The sequence below is a fragment of the Cariama cristata genome, unplaced genomic scaffold (assembly GCF_000690535.1).
Source record: "Cariama cristata isolate BGI_N322 unplaced genomic scaffold, ASM69053v1 scaffold5553, whole genome shotgun sequence".
In the NCBI taxonomy this organism is placed as follows: Eukaryota; Metazoa; Chordata; class Aves; order Cariamiformes; family Cariamidae; genus Cariama; species Cariama cristata.
In genome coordinates this window covers 7,328-20,956 of record NW_009609995.1, presented here as the reverse complement: position 1 = coordinate 20,956, position 13,629 = coordinate 7,328, and the positions used below count along the sequence as shown (strand labels likewise).

Below are 13,629 nucleotides of genomic sequence, written 5' to 3'. Positions count from 1 at the left end.
TAGGGTGGCTTTGGCACAGCACTACTTTTTGGTGGGACCTCAGCAAGCCTGGCTCAGACCAGGGCTCTCTCCACTTATGCTCCCTCAGCCCCCTACCCCCCGAGCTCTCCCCACTCCAGATCCTGGGAGGAAACTTCCCCAAGGGAAGGCAGCATGGGAGTGGGCAGCACCCACTGGCAGTGCCCGATTGTCACCCTCCCAGGGGGGTGACTGCCACCTCTGGGATGCCCAGCCTGGGCAAGACTGCCAGCACTGTGGGAAAGGCAGCCAGAGAAACAGCTTGTGGGCAGGGGCAGGGCTCGGGCAGCGCCCAGGACGGTCGCTGCGGGAGGGCAGGGAGCCCAGGGGAGGTGGGTCCTGGCTGTTCTCTTCCTTCAGTACAGCTCCACACTCCACGCTCTGCGTCCCGCCGAGCCCCTGCTCCGCGCTCTGGGCGGCCGCTCGAGGAGAGAGAACAGCGAGGCACCAGGATTGCAACACCAGAGAAGCTGCCAGTCGTAACTGGGAATTGGATCCAAGCCCCAGCCTGATACCATATATAGTTAATTACAAAATAAATCCCCTCCCACCCTTTGTAATAAAAAGAGCAGCTGATTGGACATGCATCTTTCTGGTGCTACAAAATAAGGCACCAGAGCTTAAAAATGAAACTCCATTTGTCTTTGATATAAAAGGAATTCCCACGTGTTGAAGGCAGTTGATGTCTGAGTGCATAACAGGGGGTGATCTTCACTAGCTTTGGGTTGGCCAGCCTCAGGCCTGGGCCCCGGTGGCTTTCTGGATCAGGGGAATCTGTAGGAGGGGAAGAGAGAAACTGTGAGGGCTGGAAGAGGAGGAGGCAGGGAGCTGCCTGCGCTCTGCAGCAGGGCAGGGCTGGGGAAGGAGAGGCTCCCTAGGACTGTGGAAGTTTTCAGGCAAGTCCCTGTGCCCTAAGAGCCGCAGGAATTGCCAGCTGCCGGTGCCCGGCTCACCTTTGTGAGATCCACGCCAGTGATGGCACGCACGGAGGCGGGGATCTCGGCCAGCAGACGGTTCACCTCGGACGTTGTGTTGCTGCTGTCTCCGCTGAGAATAACGATCTCATCCACTTTGGAGAGGGGAGCAGCCACTTTGGCAGCGATCTGGGGAAGCCGGGAAGGAGGGTGGGATGAGCAGAGAGTCAAGGAGCTCCTCACCAGCCTGCTGGGCAAGGTCCCTACACACCACATGGGGCCTTGCTGTGCTCCCAGGAGACGTGGCCCAGCCCGGGAACTCCCCATCCCTTGCCCGGAGCAGGGGAAAGCTGCTCCCTCCTCACCTCAGGCAGCGCATCCAGCACCAGAGCCAGCTGGGCTGCTTCTCCATACTGCTGGAGTGCTTCAGCTTTCAGCTTCATCCTCTCAGCCTCTGCCATCCCGATGGCCTCAATCACAAAAGCCTCTGCTTCTCCGATCTTGCGGATCTTTTCTGCCTCCGCCTGAGCAATGAGGACTTGCTTCACCCTGGAAAGGGAAACCCAGCCCTCCAGCACCCCAGATCCCCGCAGCATACCCAGCACTGCTTCCCTCCCTCCGTCAGCCACGTGCCTGTCCTGCAGGGAGCCCACAAGAGCTGGGTCTCAGCACAGCACCCGCTGCACTTTGCTCCCATCTCACCCCAGCCCAGCGCGCAGCCGGGCCGAGGGCTGGACCAGGTCACGGGCGCACTCACTTCTCGCCCTCGGCAATCTGCTGGATACGGTAGGCTTCGGCCTCGGCCGGTCGCTTCACAGTGGCTATCAGCTCCTTCTCCATCCGGATGATCTCTTTCTCTTCGACATCAATCTGCTTCTTGCGCTGCACCACCTCAATTTCAATTTCCTCCTGCCGGATCTTCTGCTGCTCCCGGGCGCTCTGGAGCTCGTAGGCCAGCTGGGCCTCCGCAGTCTGCACACAGGAGAGATGAGAAGAGGAGTCTTGGCCGTGATCTTCTGTGCACAGACATAAGGACCCTTGGCAGGCCCTGAAACCAGATATGGCTCCTGTCCCCAAACCTCTACCCAGAGGTGACAGCCCAATCCTCAGAGTTGCACTTGCTGTCCTTCCCTGTGCGCTCTTCCCCCAGCACTTGAGCCCAACCAGCTCCAAGTTGAGCTTGGATGACCCTCCCCACCCTTTCCTCTCCTCGTCCCACCTAACTCTTGCAAACAGGAGAGGAATCTGCTGCCAGGAGCTCACACTGTGACACAGAAACCTGGGCTGTCCACCTCCAGCTCTCCTAACACATGCAGGAGGACGAGGAAGCTGGCAAGTCCCAGAGCTACCAATACCATCACAAACCAGGCAGGGAATAGCGGTGGGCTGTCGGATACCTCTCACCTTAATGTTGACCTCCTCACTGAAGGCAGCTTTCTGCAATTCAAAAGCCCGTTTGGAATCTGCAATTTTGGTATCTGCCATGAACTTGACATCCAGCATTTCTTTCTTGCACTCTGCCTCCTGCAGAGAGGAAACAGAGAGCAGAGCTCCAGCGTGTGCGGCTGGAGCAAAACAGGCTGCTCTGGGGAAGCCCAGCACGTCTCTGGACTCACCCGAATGCCAGCATCTCGCTCGGCTTCTGCCACACCAATGTCTGCATCCCTTCGGACAGCCGCAGTCTGAGTCTTTCCCAGGGAGCTCAGGTAATCCACTTTATCATACACATCCTGCAGAGGGGAAGATAAGTCATAACCACTTCAAACAAGTGACTTCATCTTGCTCCCTTCCCGTTGAAGCTCAGAGCAACCACTTGGGCGGTCAGGCCAAGGTCAGAACGAGCCATGTCAGCCTGCTGCCAAACAGAAACAGGCGTGACAGGGAGAGGCGGGCTCTCCCAACATCTTCCCTCCAACTCCCTGGAGGCTCGGTTATCAGCGAGCTCTCTCCACCAGCCGTGTTTACAGAGGCAGCTAACTGGGTGTTCTTTGCCCAGCTGCCTGGATACAGGACATGCTGCGGTGGCTGTCATGGAAACTCCCGGAGGGCTGGGGCAGGCTGTCAGCCGGAGCCTTTCGGCCAGCTGCAGCAGAGGAGCCAGGGCCAGGCTCTGTTGTGCTGCTCCTACAGCGCTGCCGGGTGCCCCAGAGCCCTGCGTCTGGGTGTACCTTGATGGTGAAGCTCAGGATCTCGATACCCATGCGACCCACGTCAGGAGCTGCCACTTCCCTCACCAGCTTGGCAAACTGATCCCTGTCCTGGTAGATCTGCTCCACTGTCAGGGTACCTGCAGAGGGAAGGAAGGCAAAGCATTTTATTTGGAAGAGGTGACACACAATGGCATGGGTCTAAGCTCCTCGTTGCCCCGAATCTCTTGAGGTTTGGGCACAGGGGTGTAATCCTCTGCCCAGGCCCTGCAGTGTGCACCAACATCTCAGTCTCACAAGCACAACCACCACGCACGTGTGCTACCTGTAACCCATGGGGACTCAACACATCTCTTACTGCAGGCACTGAAAACTCATTTATCACAACACCCAGCTGCACAGCAGGAGCTGCTGTAGGGGAGGAACAACCTAAGATGCCACCTCTGCAGTCAGCACCCGTTGTGTCTGCTGCGGTGGCAGCAATACTGCTGGCACCAGTCAGCAGAGAAGGGAGAAAGCTACTCAAGATGCCTTCAAAAGCGTGAGCCACTCCGCACCTAGGATGGAGCGCAGATGCCCCTCCAGCGTCTGAAGGACAACGTTCTTCACATCCTGCACGTTCTTCCCCAAGAACTGCTCACAGGCTACAGCCAGGAGCTCCTTCTCCGTCATTATCTTCACCTAGAGACAGAAAACAAAACCAAAGGGACTGAAGGTGCCCATCCGAAGAGGGACAGGTACTCAAGAGCAGCAGCAGCAGCAGAAGCAGCAGTACCACCACCAGGCTGCCGGGCCCCCGTGCTACCGATGCTCCAAGGGACCATGCTGAGCTGTCACCACGCTGAGCCAGGCCACCGGCCCAACCAGCAAGCCCCTGCTCCCTGCTGCTGGGGACAACCCTGCTGCAGGCACATGCAGCAGCGTCAGCGTCTGGGGCAGACACCTGTCCAAACCCCGACTGCAGCTCAGCATGGAGCAGTGCTCCCTGCAGCAGCGGCCACGGGGTGATGTGGGGACAAAGCCTGGCCCTACAAGTCCCACCTGATGAAAACTCCACCAGTTCAGCCACTGCACCAATACCAGACCTAGGAGGAGAGGGCTTTCTATTACTATCCCTGGCCAAAAGCCATTTTGCTACCTTTCTCTTCACTAGAATTAATTTTTCTGACACAGGAAAGACAGAGAACATGGAAAAGTCTGAAATGCCCAAGCAGCAGCTTGGGAACAGGGACTCCATTTGATGTTCCCTGCAAGGAGAGATGAGATGAGATGGCCGTACCACACTGGTTTGTCCAGCTCATGGCTGGGAGCTCCTAGCTGCCCTTCGTGGTCACCCCAATGTGCCACAGCCAGGACCTGGTTGTCCTGCTCCGCACGGTCAGTCTGGTAACGATCCCCAGAGGTGGGACACAGCTGCCTCAGCACCACTTTCACCTCCCACAGTCAAGGCCAGATGTAAAAGCATCCCCAGATCTGGACAGGTCAGGGTCTTAAGATGGTCCTGTTGGTCATGGGGCTGCTTTTTAAAGGCAAATTGGGTTAAAAATCCCTATGGGATATGTTAGGCAGTGGAGATGTGTGCTCACGGAGCTCTGCAGGATCCAGCTATGAGGAGTTACAACCCACCAAGGTGACAGTTCCTGGTGGCCAGGTCCAGTCTGAGGGCTCAGGCAAAGCCTGGACAGAGGGATGTCTGTGTGTCTGGAGAAGGGAGCAGGGCCACACCAGCCACACAGCTCTGCCGGCACCTCTGGGTGCTGAGCGGGTCCCACAGCACCCTCTCATGGAGACATCTGGGCTGGGCAGTGCCTCCTGTCCCACGAGGTGCTGGTGGCACCCTGCGTCCTGCCTCATGGGCCACGGCTGGACCTGCTGCTACCTGCAATGCCAGCACGGTCCTGGCTCAGAGACCGCCGAGGGTCTCAATGCACACTGTTGACGGGTTCACAGCCTACAGACTTCATCCTGCCACCTACAAGACAACTTTTCAGGGTCGAACTGCTGGCAAAAGCAACACAACTGTTTCTTGAGAAAGCCTGGTCTGACAGCCTGTGAGTTCGAAACGATCCCGCAGCCTAACCCCCAGAGCTGAACAGCAGCACCTGGCCCTGGCACTGCCAGAGAGCAGGACAACTGGGACCGGCCACCACCTTCTAAGGGGACCGGAGGTGGACCGTGTAAGATGTGGTGAGCTGACCAAGACTCCGCTGCCACAACCCTACGCCTAGTAACATGAAGATACACCAACCTGGGCTGAGCCTATTTCCTACCTTCGCTTCTCAGGTTGGGTCTCCCAGCCAAAATGCCAAACTGAATCTCGGGCAAGCGTGGCAATCCTCTTCTGCTTTCTCAGGGCTCCTTACGGGGCCAGGCCACCATGGTTTCTTGTCCCTGCACCCCGGGTCAGCAGCGTGCTGTTTCCACACAAGGGGGAGTTGGGAGAGCTGCTCATGCGGCTGTACCCGGGGAGCGTGAGCCCTGCACAAGGCGAAGCAAACTTCGCCTGCTGCTCAGACAGGAGGTTTTTGCAAATACCCAAACCAACTAGACTTAGCAACAACGTTTATGGTGTGCATCTGCCAGCAATTCCATCTCTCTAAACAATCCTCACCCTTCAGGAGCTACGGAGAGGACAGTCAGAGCATGGAGCGGGATGTTTGTTAAGAGAGTCCCTGCGGTACTTAACAGGAGCAAGGAACGATTCAGCCTCTGTGAGTAAAGCCAGCCAGCCGCCTGCCTGCACCGGTAAACCCTGGATGAGCCCGAACAAGCCTGGCTATCCGCTGAATACGGATATCAACCTACAAAGCAAAGGTTGCACAAAACAAAACAGAGTTGAGCAATTAGCGCTCAGCTTGTTTCCAGTATTTCAGACAGAGCACTGCGACACTTGGTGCTTCTTCAAATGTCATTCACATCAGAGACCTTAGCTGGCAGGAAATCAGAGAGCCTCCATAAAACAATCCCATTTGGAGGATCGATACTACCGCACCCAGCTCCAGCCAGCTGCAATCACAGCGAGGGGTGAGCAGAGAAAATCCAATTAGCTTGAGGCTCAGACAAACGGTATGGAAGGATATGAAACCCATCATGGTCTATGGCAGCAGCATCCCAGTGCACCCCAAGCACCCAGCCAACACAGGAAGGAGGCTACTGGTGAGTACTCATTACATCCCTCTTCAAAAAAAGAACAGCATCCTTATGCACATTAAGAATTTCTATTACAGCAAACATTTTAAAAGGTGTTTCTCCAGTAATAATTTGTTTGCTTTTTTCCTTTTTTGCACAAGCCCTTAAAAGAAAAATGTTTGCCTCAAAAGTACTTCTGCAAAATTAACTCTGCCACACACATCCCCAACTGCCTCAAGCCTGCTTTCTGCCTGGCAGCTCCTCGCACCTCACAACTCTAAACCTTTAAAATTAACTGACAGTGAAAAAAAAGAACAGTGAGAAGAGAGAATAAGATGAATGAGATGAATTGGGAGCTGCATTTTTAAATCAAGGCACCTGGTGATCCAGCCTTCTGCTACCACGTCCCACCCAGCCTAGACCATTTTGCAGGCAATGGAAAGCTGTCCCAAAAACTAGGTCAAAAAGGAATGCTGGCTTCACAGAAATACCTTCTCCAAATACAGAAAGAAAAGCCTACAGATTTATGAAATGTGTGTGAAGGGAGACATAGGTGCATGCATTTTGCCAACCATGCAAAGACCACTGTGGCTACAACACATTAGCAGCTAAATGGGTACAAAGAACTGAAAAATCAAAACCAAGGACGCTAGTTCACTCCATTAGAGCCAGGACGAGCCCAAGAAGCTGGCTCCCATGCTGGTGCTCTTGTACTCAGCCCCATTCCTCAACGGCAGCAGGGCAATGGATTATCTGCCGTTGAGTCACGGTCGCACCCAGCCCTTCTGCCATGTGTGACAATCCAGGAACCGCTCCTGGCTGCATTCATACCCTCACTTACGCACAGACACAGCACACAGCTCCTCTGCAACGTCAGTTCAGAGCAAACCAATGAACCCAGGGAGGAATCCGCTGCTCTGGAAAGCATTGGGTGAAATCTGTCAAGCTCTTGGTCTTAAAAGGGCTGCAGCAGCCACGGTGCTGGTCCCTGAGGGAAGCCTTTTGACGCACATGGGACTTTGGGCACATCACTATGTCGCTCGGCAGCTCCCCTCGGCTCCACTGCTCACCACAGGGAATGTGGCAGTCACCTCTCCTGCAACAACAGACCTGGACATGCCTTGGGACCCATGGTGACCACAGTCTTGTGTGCACCGAGAACCACTATCGTCGATTTATACACCCAGAACGAGCTGTCAGGAGCAATTTTCAACCAAAGCATCCAGCTGCCTGCTTGGGGAGTCAAGTCAGGACCTGGTCACAAGGACAAACTCCGTATCAGGGCAACAGATCTTGGAGTCTATGAAATGCAGGTGTTAAGTGTACTATCACAAGCAGCAAGAGCTAGTTTTCACGTATGAAGGTTTGAGAGAATCAAAATTCAATTCAAGCCAGAAATTTTACACACAAAGTGCCTGGAGGGACTAAGTTCTTCATGGAATCATAGAATGGTTTGGTGGAAGGGACCTTAAAGATCATTTAGTTCCAACCCCCTGCCGTGGATAGGGACACCTTCCACCAGACCAGGTTGCTCAAAGCCCCATCCAACCTGGCCTTGAACACTTCCAGGGATGGGGCAGCCACAGCTTCTCTGGGTAACCTGTGCCACTGCCTCACCAACCTCATGGTGAAAAATTTCTTCCTTTAAGCTTTATCTCACTGTGAAGAATTACAAGGTCCATGTGCTAATAATAATAATCCAAAGCAACATAATGCTTGATACCATCTCAGGAGCGAATGGCTCAGTCCTGCAGGGTCACACACAGCTCCGAGGGCACTGCAGTACATCAGCGTTTCACAAACAGATCAAGTCACCCACACACACCTCATTTGCCACGTGGACAAATGAGACACCAGAAAAAAAGGAATGATTTTGGGGAGAGGAGGAGAGGTCACAACCCTCTTTACAACACGGAACATGCTGTAGTGTGTTTGAACCAACAAGGACAGTGTGGTTTTATACAAGAATTTGTTTCAGAGCAGTTGGCTTCTGTTCCTGGGTAACAGTAACCTCTTAAGGGGGAAAACCAGATGTAAGTTAGAGACATGCATTCCTGAAATGATGTTTTGGAGTTACTGTACCTGTGCCACACCTGTGACAGTTAAAGCTACCCCCTCCGCCGTCTCTACGTCCTCACACCTGGGCTGTAACGTCATTATCTCTAGGGAAATCCTGCCAAAAAACGTAAAATATTTGCACGTTTCCAGGTAACACACACTCAGCTCTTCCCTTTGCATCTCCTGCCCTGGGCTACCGGCCGCACTCATCACAGGTAATGCAAGACAGGCGCAGAATGCAGCCAAGGGACTACATCTGTGACTGGAGACAGACCAGTCACTTCGGCCAAGAAATAGATTTTCAGATAACGCTTAAAGGCAATTTATCAGCAGAGAAAGGCTGGGAGCCAGACTGGAAATGATAGCGTGACCCTTTCCCTTCTGCTGGGCTAGCGAGGTGGCCAGAAGCTAGCAGCTTTGGGATCCCAAAGGGCCCTCTGTCAGAGGCTCGCTATGCCACGTTGCCCAACGCTGGGGCAGCGTGCGCTCTCGCTGGCTGGTGTCACTGGTTTAAAAGCACAGCATGGACCCAGGATGGTCCTGTCCGTCCCACCTCCCACCCCTACAGAAGCCCTGGTGCTTGGCAAAACCTGGTGCTGATGCTGCAAGAAGCAGTCCTGCCTTTGCTGTTGCTGCGTGAGCATTAACACAGACCTACCCCCTGATCTGGTTCACCTCTCTCTCCATTTCTGCTGCGTTCCCTGACCCGAAGGCAGATAGAAGTGAGTCTCCAGCTCTTCAGGGCCATGCCTGTGTAGTGTCGGGCACCCAGAAACAGATCCCGCAGCTCCAGAGCTTTCTCAGTCACTCAAGGTGGGTTCGAGGTACTTTGGCCAGACCGGGCAATCTGCAGGTCATGATTTTGTAAAACAAGAGACATGCTTGGCTGTGGCAGGTTCCGCTTCAGGAAGCAAAGCCTGGCTCTCGTGTCAGCCATAACAAGTTAGGAAAGCGTTGGGAGTCAGGACAGGGAGCCACAGGGCAGAGAGCTTGTGTCAGTGAACATTAGGTCGAACATCTGAACCATGAAGGGGCTGCACCAGGCTGCTGCGTGCACGCCAAGTTGCTCCAGGATTGGCTGGACATGCCAAAACGTATCTCTGCAAGTTCATGCCTGCCTTGGCCACTGTCCTAATTAAACTGGCACACAAACCGGGAGCTGAGAAAACAGATCCCACTGTCCGGGCCGCGCACAGGCATTTTTTGCCATATGCATTCACAGCTTTAATCAGCTAGCACAGGATTTTAGCCTTCTGAAAACCTAATCTATACTTTGAATTTAATTTCAATACTGTGCTGCTTCTTAGCTGGCAAGTCACAGGGATGTTTGGTAATTACTGTTACACTGGTTTGTAACTGCTCACAGTGCTAACACTAGTCCTGTATGTTGCAACTCATCCGAGGTCTTTATGCTGTACTTTCAAACGTGACAACATCCAAAATGGGCACTGTCTCCATGCGGAGGAAGAAGGGCTGAGTGGAAACCCATCTCCAAAACTGCAGAGCCAGGTACAGTTGCTATTTCCCCACACGTGTATGGGTTTCCTTTTGAAACGGCACAAAACCTGCCTTCCCGCCTGCCCCAAATCCTGCACAGAACCCAAGCTGGCCTGCTTGTGGCTCCACGCAAACACAGATGCCCTTCTGCTCTCCACCAAGCACACAATGGAAATAGTGCTGTCAAGGAAAGGGTTACAGCTGGAGCAAATGTCTGCAGCGTTATCAGAAGGAGCCAGTACAGCTCAGATGCTGAATTTTGAATTTGCCAAGTACGCATCTGTCTGCATTACCTATAAACTGTGGAGTGTGCCCCAGGGCAAGTGCCGGAGAAGGGGAAGGAGAGGAGGGTACTGAGATTTCAACCGTCCCATTAGAAAACCATTAGTTTTTGTTATCCTGCTGCTGCTGCTGCTGTTGCTGCTGCTCAAAACAGAGGGATAAATGGTTAGACACGATGTTAGGAAGCTGGTGGATTATTACCTGTGCAACCCCTGTTACGTACAGTGGGACCCCCTCCGACGTCTCAATATTCTCACAGCGACAGAGGATGGTCATAACCTCCAAAGACAGTCTGAGCAGCGAGGAATAAGGGTAGGACAGCAAATATACAAAGCAGTTATCAGAGAGTAAGACACTCATTGCAAAGGACAGACGAGACTTTCAGGTTTCAGCTTTTCCCTGTTCAGTTTGCCTTTCTCCCACTGCTCGCTCCCAGAGCTCCGTAATGCTGGGCCAGAGCAGCTTCCCTAATCACAGCAGGGACTTTACAGCATCTACCTGTGTCTTTTAATGAGGACAAACGGGCGGGGGGCTCGTCTCCACCCTGCGTCCCCTAAGTCACCCCAGATGAAACTGAACTGTGTATCCCACCTGGACTGCCATCCTGGATTCAGCTGGAATTCTCTGCTGGAGTAATCTTCACATACAGAAAATTCCTTTTTGTAATAATTTAGATGCTTCTATGCTAACATTTAAGAAGGGTCAGAAAAATGAAAATGCCAGAGGCCTGGTTACCCACCCCTGGCTAAGGCGTTGATGAGAGAAGGTGCTTCCAAGTGCTGTCCTGAGAAGCTGAATAATACCATTTGGCTCCCCAAGAGCCATGTAAGACCACGCTGCCTCTCTCACTGCTTTTATTTCTGACCCTTAAACAGGGACAGGATTGGTTTTTTTTTCTTTTTTTTTCCCCAGTCCTCAAGGTTGCAGCAGGATAAGAGCCCAGTACCCTGCCAGCTCCTTTTGTTCCCAGGTTAGTGCTACCTGGCGGGATGCCGCTGACAGCAACACAATTGCTGCCGTCTCTCTTGCTCTCAGCACTGACAGTTCCAGAAAAGATGTCCTAATTTCGGAGGAGGAAGTCTGCCTCACTCTTCATGTTAATGCAGCAGGCTCCATCTGTGGTACGGCTTACGGTATTTGAGAAAGGCTCTGTTTTCAAAAGGAGAATTAAGCCCCATATCCCATGGCATGAACCAGGGGTATAGATTTTAAAGTAAAATATTCGTTTGGGCTCTGTCAAGAGCTCTGTTTGGTAAATAACGCACAGACCTCTATCATATGACAGCTCATTCCTGGCAAGCAGTTCTTGGCCCTGGACTCAGCCTTTCCTTAACTTAATAAGCCAGCCTCCCAAATACATCTGTTATCTCCTGCACACGGCAGGTCAAGGTCCTGCACTGTTCCCTGGGCTTCTCACACAACAAGAGGATGAGCAGAAACCATTTGTTCAAATCATCAGTTCTCCCAACAAGATGCCTCACAAAAATTCGGGAATGAAGCTTGTCTGGATCTAAGTTCCTAAGCATTGAGCCCACAAGCTGGGGCCTTTCCTTCCCTTCCCACCTCGTACGAGCATCAGTGGAGAGCCCGGGCTAAAGCAGCAGGTGTTAGCTGAGACCTCTTCATGCAGCCAGAGCACTGTGGCAGGCTCTCGTAGCAATCCTGAGTACCAGCCACCTGGAAAAGGACCTGAGAGCTGTCGTGAGTCAGTTGCCAGCAGCCGGGACCCCTTCGAACGAGGCAAGCTGCCTGACCCCCAGGTGAACAGCAGCTATGGTAGTGTATCATCTGCAGATGCAGCAACATGCTCACTTGTCTGCTGGTGGCAACACATGAACAGGGAAAACAAGTGGCAAGATCAGGCAGTAAGGGTTAACTACAACCTCTGGCCGTCACTCAGTGCAAAAACCCAAAAGTCACGTCTTTATCCTTTTTCCCTATTATTTTTTACATGGATGAAGGAAACCTGCACTGGTGAGCATGAGGGAGGTGTTAGGAGAGAGTAACATTCCCACAGATCCTAAGGACAAAAAGCTCCGTCAGCAGGACAGCAGCACTATCACAGCATGTTAGTTCAGAGACCAGCGCGGTAGGAAGCAGCAAGCAAAATCCATGACTGAGGAAAGGGAGAGAAAGGAAATCCCGTGGTTTTAAATAGGAACACAGCCTGCTCCCAAGGTGACAGCAGTCAGCATATCTTTAGAAATAAAGAGACCTGAGGAGCAAGAGGGGCCACTGGCCCACCGCATGCCACAAACATGTTTGTTACTGGGTGAGGGTTTGGGCTGTACTGGGCAGAACTCAGCTCCTCTTGTGAACTCATGGATGAGCCAGCCCAGTGGCCCCGCTGCCCAGCACCTCTGCAAGGGTCTCGTAGCTGCGGAGCGCTGGAAAGGCGGCAGCAGAGGAGAGCAGGGCTTTGCCTTCCCCAGCACTCACGGCCCCAGCACAGGAAGAAACTCACTGACCAGCCAGGCTACGGCCCTCTCAGTTTGGTGGGGTTTATGTAAATAAAAAACAAACAAAAAAGGAAAAAAAAAAAAAAAAGAAAAAAAATTTTAAAAAGAAAAAAAATAAATCTGATTGCTTTGTGTTTGAGGAGAGTTGTGGGAAGAGAGGCCATTTGAAAAGTACTTCAGCTGAAAGCATGGGATTTCTTTTCTTTTTTGTCTTTTGCACTGTGATACCCAGCTGTCCCCAGGCAAACAGTCAGCACAGAACTCCCTATGATTTTACTTTGCGCATCATCGGTTACTGTCCAGTAAGCCTGAAGTGACAGGATTGCCTGCTGCGGGGCCCTGGATAACCTCAGGCCCCACCACTCAAAGCCAAGGGGGGCCAAAAGCTGTGTGGTTGTGAGTGACCCTACATTCCCCACGCTTGAAGGCACTACACAGGACACATATCGCTCCTTCCAGCTACTTACAGCGCTGTGGGCAAGGCAGCCTTCCTTTGAAAGACCAGGAGCTGGTCATAGCCAAAGGCAGCGGGTTGGGCTGATGCTCATCCATGGTTTCATATGCAGTGCCCAGTCCCATGTTCCTAAAGATACTGCTGACAGCCCCACTGGGATGGCTTTGCCTAACTCCTACTCCATACCCACAAATAAGGGGGGTCTCCTTACCTTTGGGTGTCAGTAATGCACCACCAAGCCCAGGCCCAGCCTCCGTATACATACTGCTTTACGTCAGAGCCACAGCAGCCACCTGCAGCACAGCAGAAAGCACAGAGATGTAGGGATTACACACACGTACGTTGTTCTCAGCCAGGAAAAAACCTGCACCCAGACTGAATCCCGAGCAGAACAACTTCATAACAAGTCTGCCCAGCCTCTGGGTGCTGAGGAAAGGGCATCCTGGGGGGGTCATTGGTTCCCCCAGCCCCTTGGAGCTGGGGAAGCACCTTGGCTTGGCCACGTTACAGCAGCCAGTGCTACCAAGCCGAGCTCTGCAGCGTGACCCAGAAGAACCCAAGCATGCCTGCAGTGTCTGATAAATAACGAACACAGAAAACTCTTTCCAAGATCCACAACAGCCCTGGAACACCCTTTGGTCGGCCATAATGCAGCCGGCCACCAGGAAACC

General features: G+C 53.0%; 1 protein-coding gene across 3 annotated transcripts; it reads right to left on the bottom strand.

Moving 5' to 3' along the window:
* Positions 1-574: 574 nt before the first annotated feature.
* Positions 575-13,254, bottom strand: FLOT2 (flotillin 2). Of its 3 annotated transcripts, none has more exons than XM_009697724.1 (10): positions 13,170-13,254; positions 10,247-10,337; positions 3,637-3,760; positions 3,101-3,219; positions 2,549-2,662; positions 2,337-2,456; positions 1,690-1,904; positions 1,298-1,481; positions 972-1,121; positions 575-792 (listed from the first exon to the last, which is right to left on the bottom strand). In XM_009697724.1, exons 2-10 carry the CDS (start codon positions 10,319-10,321, stop codon positions 754-756), a joined length of 1,140 nt encoding a protein of 379 aa, XP_009696026.1. In that variant the 5' UTR covers positions 10,322-10,337; positions 13,170-13,254; the 3' UTR covers positions 575-753. The 3 variants fall into 3 exon arrangements, with proteins under 3 accessions (XP_009696026.1, XP_009696025.1, XP_009696027.1); XM_009697723.1 differs by lacking the exon at positions 10,247-10,337 and adding an exon at positions 8,291-8,381; XM_009697725.1 differs by lacking the exons at positions 3,637-3,760; positions 10,247-10,337.
* Positions 13,255-13,629: the final 375 nt, after the last annotated feature.